General features: G+C 44.4%; 1 protein-coding gene across 8 annotated transcripts in view; it reads right to left on the reverse strand.

Annotated features, from left to right (window-relative positions):
• LOC126386816 (stromal interaction molecule 1-like) overlaps nucleotides 1-8,195 on the reverse strand; it is a 188,498-nt gene that overhangs the window by 167,494 nt on the left and 12,809 nt on the right. For 3 of the 8 annotated variants that reach the window (XM_050039471.1, XM_050039457.1, XM_050039427.1), the window contains exons 3-6: nucleotides 6,515-6,645; nucleotides 6,207-6,321; nucleotides 2,628-2,739; nucleotides 243-358 (exon numbers count right to left, since the gene is read on the reverse strand). In XM_050039471.1, the coding sequence (XP_049895428.1) occupies nucleotides 243-358; nucleotides 2,628-2,739; nucleotides 6,207-6,321; nucleotides 6,515-6,645 (474 nt within the window). The other 5 variants (XM_050039462.1, XM_050039448.1, XM_050039437.1 and 2 more) reach the window with 2 other exon arrangements.

Consider the following 8,195-nt stretch of genomic DNA (forward strand, 5'->3'; position numbering starts at 1 on the left):
AGTATAGTTTGTCGTCAAAACCATGAAAAAACGTCATAGTATAGCATGTCGTCAAAAACCATGAAAAAACGTCATAGTATAGCATGTCGTCAAAAACCATGAAAAAACGTCATAGTATAGCATGTCGTCCAAAGTCATTTATAAAGTCATTGTATAATCAGTTGTAAAAAAGTGATAAGATATTGCACCATAGGGTTTCAAATCACACACACACACACACACACACACACACACACACACACCTGGTGGAGGTCCGAACAGCACAATGTCTAGAGCTTTGAGCTGCAGTTTCTGAGCATGACTCCTGTCCAAGATCTTCAGCAGGGACACAGTCAGGGTGGTGTTCTTCACTGCCAGCCTGTAACACAGCGGGTGGAGGTCAGGACATGTGGCGTAGCAGCTCAGGACTCAGAGACTCTCCGACATATAATTTCTGATATCTGAGAGTGGAGACCTGCAGCAGACTGTTGTAGAAACATTACGGATCAAACACAACTGAAAAACTAATCTTCAGGAGGGACCAGGAGGAAGTTCTGTCATTGAGATTTAGCAGTAACAGGTCTGTGATGCTCTTAGATGTCCGGAGCTGCATGAGCACCACACTGAGCATTTCAGCTTGTGTCTACCCTTCGCCAAGAGGCTTGGGTAACCTGCTGAGCCCCACTTGTGATAGGGATTGGGGACTGCAATTATCTCCCATGAGCGAGGAATTTCTAGTACGTGGGGTCATAAGTTCGCATTGACTAAGTCCTTGCCCTTAGTACACACCGCCCGCCTGTTGCTACTACTGGATGGTCTAGTGAGGTCCTTGGTTCGTTCCCGTCAGAGTCAGTCATGGCCCTGGCAGATTGCCAAGAAGATGATCAAACTTGACTATCTAGAGGACGTAAAAGTCGTAACAAGGTTCCCGTATCATTACTGGTTCGCCAGCCTGGTCTGAGCCGGCGACATGAGTCGCAGGGACGGCTGGCTCGGATCTCCACAGATGTCTCCGAGAAGCTGAGGCAGCACAGTGCACGTCCAACATCACTTGGGGCCTCTCGTCCGTTCCTGCGCCAGTGGCTGCCAGGTGGGGTGGCGTGGGGTACCTCCACGTGGCGGGTGGCTGTACATTTGTCACAGGGGCCTCTCGTCCATTTCTGCACCGGTATGCCGTAACAGGGGGGAATGGCTGCCAGGTGGGGTGGCGTGGGGTACCTCCATGTGGCGGGTGGCCCTGTACATTTGTCGCAGGGGCCTCTCGCCCATTTCTGCACCGGTATGCTGTAACAGGGGGGAATGGCTGCCAGGTGGGGTGGCGTGGGGTACCTCCACGTGGCAGGTGGCCCTGTACGTTTGTCGCAGGGGCCTCTCGTCCATTTCTGCATCGATATGCCATAACGGGGGTAATGGCTGCCTGGTGGGGGCAGTGCAGGGTGCCTCTGCACAGCGGGCACGGGCATCAGAAACACTTCCCCCCCCCCTAGTCTGGGTCCTGTCATGATCGGACGTATCGCCACCATCTGAGGGCTGACAGACACGACATCAGCCTGCCTGCTGGTGGAGGAGGCTCCGGGGTACCTATCCGGTGCTCTGGGAGCGGCCCGCCCTACTGAACCTCAAGCGTCAACACAGTCTTGGCGGCCTCACCATGATCGTCCCTCCACATGCCTTGGAGGAAGAGGGAGGTTTAATGTCTTCAGTAGTGTCCCCTCCCGGGGGCGTGACGGTGCAGAGTGCCCGGGGTTCTGTTTCTTAGCTTAAAACCCTCTGTCTGCGAACCTCAGCCTCCAGAAGCAAAACCAAAAACTGTAACAATTCTTAGCAGTGGATCTATGATAAACGCAGCTGGGTGCGAGAACTAATGTCAACTGTGAACAGCTGATTTATTCAAGTTTCTCACCAAAAGCTACATTTTACAAGATCACAATGAACACATCATGAGAATGTTGTAATTTCCCTTCGTCCAATTCTGATTTTTACTTAACAGAGCTTGAACGCCTCACAGTGTAAATCAATGTAAACCTCTGTGAGCTGTTGGTTGTGTCCATCAGCTGCTGAGAGGTAACAATGACTAGCTGCTAACAGCTAACAGCCAACTTAACTAGTTCTCCTCCTGCTGATGTCATGTTCTTTCTCTCCGCTCACTCCTCTCTGTCGTGTCGTGTAGTTGAGTTGTTTGACATGATAATGATACAGCGTGTTTTGGGGTTCACGTGGCGTCAGATAACTCCGCCCACCTCCCCCAGAGAGCCTATATTGCCTGTGACCCCTGGTTTGGTCCTTTAAGTTACTTCTTCTCTTCTTCATAACTCGGTGAAACGTGAACACACAGACAGAGAACACATCATTTTAGATTCAGTGTGACTTCCACTTCCTGATGACATCATTATCTCTAATGTCCATCTAAAATAAACGTCCATAAATCCTCTTAGAAACCACCAATGAACAGACACTGCAGAACCTGCCTGAGAATCTTCATGTTTTAACTTCTCATCAGTGTCACAGTGACCCAGTGACCCAGTGACAGCTGTGTGAACGTACATGGGTTCACTGTGAACAGGAAGTGCTGACTGATAATTCGGCTCACTTTTGATGGTGCTAATTCGCTCCATGGCAACAAAGCACTAGGAAGTGTAGTTGTGTACCTGGGTAAGGCCTTTCCATCCAGCTGGTGTTTCCTGAAGGTCTCTGTGTACTGAGGAAGCTCCACGCTGACGACCAGCCAGTCCACCACCTGCTCCACCGTCCAGTTATACACTAGGACACAGGGACAGAGACAGAGACAGAGACAGGGACAGGGACAGAGACAGGGGCAGAGACAGAGACAGAGACAGAGACAGGGACAGAGACAGGGACAGGGACAGGGACAGGGGCAGAGACAGAGACAGAGACAGGGACAGGGACAGAGACAGGGACAGGGACAGAGACAGAGACAGGGACAGAGACAGAGACAGAGACAGGGACAGGGACAGGGGCAGAGACAGGGACAGAGACAGAGACAGGGACAGGGACAGAGACAGAGACAGAGACAGGGGCAGGGGCAGAGACAGAGACAGGGACAGGGACAGAGACAGAGACAGGTGCAGAGACAGAGACAGAGACAGAGACAGGGACAGAGACAGAGACAGAGACAGAGACAGGGACAGAGACAGTTAACAGAAACAGGGGCAGTTAACAGGTTAACATCTGCTGGGACACGTCCGTCTGTCTCCGTGACCATGTGTCCATACTGTCCCTGCTATAAATAAACATGTTCTTCTTCATGTGTCTGTTTTGACGTCATGTCTGAGACAAACTGAGCCGGAAAATTAAGTGAAGCTGAAAATAGGATTTTATTTTTATACTCAATGAGCCGTTCTGCTCGTTAGTCCCCTCTGTCTGTCTGTCTTTCTTTCTCTCCTCCCTTTGTTCCCTCTTTCATTAATTTACACTTCAGTCTTTCTTTCCTTCCTTCTTGGCTTCCTTCTTTCTTTTTATTTCTTTCTTTCTTTTCTTCCTTCTTGACTTATGCCACTTTTGTCTTTCTTCCCTTCCTTCTTCTTAACTTACTTTCTTTCTCTCTCTCTCTCTCTCTCTCTTTGTTTCCTAGTTCTTTCATCCTTTCCTACTTTTCTTTTGCGTTTCTTTCATCCATTTTTTCCTCACCATCTTTTTTCTTCTTTCTTTCCTATTTCTTCTTTCCTGTCTTTCCTACCTTGCTTCTTTTCTTTCTCTCCTCTTTCTTTCTCCTTTCCCTTTGTAGTTTTTAATTCCTTTTCACTTTCAACTTTCATTTTCCTTTCCTTCCTTCTTGCCTTGTTATATTGTATTTATTCCCTTCCTGCCCTCATTTCTTTCTTTCTTTCTTTCTTTCTTTACCTTTTACTTCTTCTCTTTCTTTACTACTTTGCTTCCTTTGTTTCTTTCCTACCTTCCTCTTTCTTTCTTCTTCCCCTTGTCCTTTGTAGTTTTTTAATTCCCCTTTTCATTTTCAACTTTCCTTTTCATTTCATTTCTTTCCTTCCTTCTTGCCTTATGTCACATTGTATTTATTCCCTTTTTTCTTCTTCTTCCCTTATTTTTCTTTGTCTTCCTTCCTTTCTCTCTTTCTTTGGTCTTTTCTTTGGTCTTTCATCCCTTTTAACACTTTCATCTTATCTTTTCCCTTTCATTATTTCCTTTCCTCTTTCTTTCCTTCTTTCTTGACTTATGTCACTGTTTACCTTCTTTCCTTCCTCCCTTCCTTCTTTCTTTCTTACTTTCCTAACTGCCTTTCCTTCTTTGCTTTCTTCTTTCCTATATATCCTACCTATCTTCCTTTCTTTCCTTCCTTCTTGACCTATGTCACTTTTTATTTCTGCCCTTCCTCCTTCTTTCCTTTCTTTTGTTCTTTCTTTCTTTCATTCCTATTTCTTTTTCCCTTTCTGTCCTTCCTTCCTTCCTTCTCTTTCTTTCCTTGTGTTTTCTCTTTTTCACCAATCTTTCCTTCCTTCTTCCTTTTGTTCTTTCTCATCCCTTCTTGAATTATCCTTCCTTCCTTCTGTCCTCCTTCCCTTCTTTTCCATCTCTTGTTCCTTCTTCCCTTCTGTCCTTTTTTGTATTCCTTTCTTTCCCCTTCTTTCTTTTCTGTCCACTTTTTCTGGCCTTCCTGTCTTCCTGTCTCCTTCCTCCCCTCCGCTCTTCATCCCTTTCTCTTCTGCTCTCCTCCTTCCTTCCTTCTTTTAAAGAACCTTCCAGAGCAGATAAATCTTATATCTTCTGACGTCTTTAAAACAACATGAACCTTAAAGTTCGGATTTCTAAAATGAGGTTTGGTTCTGTGAGTCGAGGTGATGATGTCATTGTTTTGTTTACAGAGTAAACAAACGCTGAGCGGAGATGATGCATCGCTGTTTGTGTTTACTGAGAGGAAACCTCACATCTCTTTGACTCGTGAGTTCCTCTGATGATGTTTGTTGCTGTTTTTTCCTTCAGCTCCAACAGACGTCTGACTGTTTGTGTGAAAATGGAGGAACTTAAACATGCTGCTGGTTCTGTTGATGCTAACATGCTAACATGCTAATGCCAACATACAGACTGTTTATGAACCAATAAGACGACAGAAAACAGAATTAGTTCCTTTAGAATTAACGGTTGTATGACTCCGCCCACCAGTCCACCCTGTGGTTGTATGACTCCGCCCACCAGTCCAGTGTCTCTGACAGTCTCCCTCCATGTCAGTGAAAACATGGATGCTTCACACACAGAAGATCTATACAATCAGCACAGGTTCAAGATTAGAGTCACCAATTCAGTATCTGACCAAATGTCTCCCCTTCTGTTCCTGAGATATGACGTTAAAACATGATGATGTCACAGTCAAGCTGACCTTTGACCTTTTGACCTTCATTATTTTATCCTGTTAGACATTTGTGTCAAGTTTGGTCAGAATTAGTGGATGAATTCTTGAGTTAGGGCTAAAAACATGTGTTTTGAGGTCACACTGACCTTTGACCATCGGTCATCACATTCTAATCAGTTCAATCTTGAGTCTAAGTGGATGTTTGTGCCAAACTTCAGAAAATTCCCTCACGTCCTTCTTCAGATATCGGGTTCACAAGAATGAGACAGATGCAAGGCCACAGTGACCTTGACCTTTTATCTTTGACCACCAAAATCTAATCAGGTCATTCTTAAATCCAGGTGAATCTGTGCTAAATTTGTAGAAATTCCCTTGTGGCGTTCTTGAGATATATTGCATTCTCAAGAATGAGACAAATGCAAGTTCACAGTGACCCTGATCTTTGACCACCAAAATCCAATCCGGTCATCCTCAAGTCTAAGTGGACGTTGGTGCCAAATTTGACAAAGATTCCATCAAGGCTTTCTTGAAATATTACGATCACCAGAATGAGATGGACACAAGGTGATACTGACCTTGACCTTTGACCACCAAAATCTAATCATTTCATCACTGACTCAAAGAGGACGTTTGTGGCAAATTTGAAGAAATTCCCTCCAGCCGTTCTTGAGATATTGCGTTCACGAGAATGAGACAAATGCAAGTCTACAGTGACCTTGACCTTTGATATTTAACTACCAAAATCTATCAGTTCATTCTTTGGTCCAAGTGGACGTTTGTGCCAAATTTGAAAAAATTCCCTGATGGCCGTTTTGAGATATCACATTCAGAAGAATGAAGTAAAGAATGACAGTTATCAGTTTGCAGATATCTCTGGATAATGTCTCGTCGGTGCAGCTCTCACCTTCAGAGCTCTTCCAGGTGCTCCACATGTCCTCCACACTGATATGCAGGTCGGCTCGGTGGAAGCTGCTCTTTGCAGCTTTGGGGTCCTGATATTTCAGATCCTCCCTGAGAAACTGAGGAGGGAGGGACGGTAGAGGGACAGAGGGGGAGGGACGGGGGGTGAGACATCAACAAGAGGATTTTCCATCAATTAGTCTTCACTAAGGACAGTCAGAGTCTCTGTGAGCTCTGCAGGCTCGCAGGAGAAAAGGACGTTTTCAGTGCAGAAAGAAGGACAGTATTCTTCTTCTGGTGTTTCTGTCTCACCTCGTCCGTCTCCATGGTGTCCACCGTGCCGTCTGCATCGTCGTCCATCTGTTTGTGGATGCTGCAGATCGCCTCAAAACTCAGGAGCGAGTTTTCATCCTGACAGAGCTGCTTGTCTATTGCACACAGATCTATAACACAGGAATACAAATATTATTATTGTCATTATTATTATTATTATTACTATTATTATTATTGTCATTATTATTATTATTGTCATTGTCATTATTATTATTATTATTATTATTATCATTATTACCAGTAGTACTGTTATTTTTCTAAACATGATGATTATAATACATCTCCAACAGGCGGAAGGTATCAAAGTATATTAGTGTGCAAGAGGACATTTTGAGAAAATGAAAAAAAAAATTAAACGCAGAAACCTGCTGATACAGATTTGCTCAGATTTAGTTTAGTATTTGTAGGTAATAAATACTCTGTAAATATCATTTCTGTGGTCTCAAAAATAATCTCCTCTCAGAGGAATTTTCATCGAGCATGCAAACACACTGCAGTGTTGTGTTCCTGCCCGTCCAGCAGGTAAAGACTCTGAGTCTGTGTCAGTTTGACAAACGTCTCCGTTCCCTGGAGCCAAAAACAGCAACAGGACGAGTAAACATCCATCTTTTCTGGCTGCCATCTTTGTTTGGGTCAGAGAACGGAGACACATCACAGCTCTGCTTCACTGAACTCCTGAGAACAGCAGAGGAAGAATTACTGATGACTGCTGAAGTAAAAATAGAAATATCGCGCCATGAAATTACTCTGAATTTATTATTTTACTCAAAGTGCAAAAGAGACACAGTAGAACTTTCTAAAGACACGCTGGGAAAGTAAAGCAGAGGAAAAAAATGCAGCAGAGTGCAGTAAAGAAACCCAGAAGAGGACAATCAGGAAAATCAGTGAGCGCAGAAACTTACAGAAACATACAGAAATGTAAATAGCAGTAAATATATGCAGTAGAGTAAAGAAAAGTAAAGAAACAATAGAGTAAAGAAAGAAACCTGACAGCAGTAAAGAAACAAAGTGGACCGTAAAGAAAGCAGCGAGTGCAGAAAAGAAATTCAGGATAGAAACGCAGTAAAATACACACAGTAGAGGACAGTGAAACCAGCAGCAGTGTACAGCAACAGCCTCAGTTCCTGTTAGCCTCAGTTAGCAGCTAGCATCCACCGTCATCCATCACATCACACTATCTTCTACTGCTGCCGCCGTTGCCATGACAACAGAGGCAGTTTTAAACAGATCAGAGTGAGAACTTCATTCATGACTACATTTGGTCATTTCAGCCTCCAGAACGTCTCTGAGAGTCTCTGCATGATCGCTCAGCTGAGAGTGTGTGTGTGTGTGTGTGTGTGCATGTGTGTGTGTGTGTGTGTGTGTACATTTTTAAAGGTTGTTTCTGATGATTTGTGAGTCAAACTTTAAATCCAGTACCTGTACTGTCACACTGTCACACTCTCTATTTTCAGGTAGCTCTAGTAAGTCCTTAAAAACTCTCCAGCTAATTCAGAATGCAGCAGCACGTGTACTAACAGGAACTAAGAAACGAGATCATATTTCTCCTGTTTTAGCTTCTCTGCACTGGTCAGGCTCTGTCATATCTTAGAGAACTCATATTGCCATATTATCCCACCAGAACACTGCGCTCTGAGAACGCAGGGTTACTCGTGGTCCC

Source organism: Epinephelus moara, chromosome 3 (genome assembly GCF_006386435.1).
Source record: "Epinephelus moara isolate mb chromosome 3, YSFRI_EMoa_1.0, whole genome shotgun sequence".
In the NCBI taxonomy this organism is placed as follows: domain Eukaryota; kingdom Metazoa; phylum Chordata; class Actinopteri; order Perciformes; family Serranidae; genus Epinephelus; species Epinephelus moara.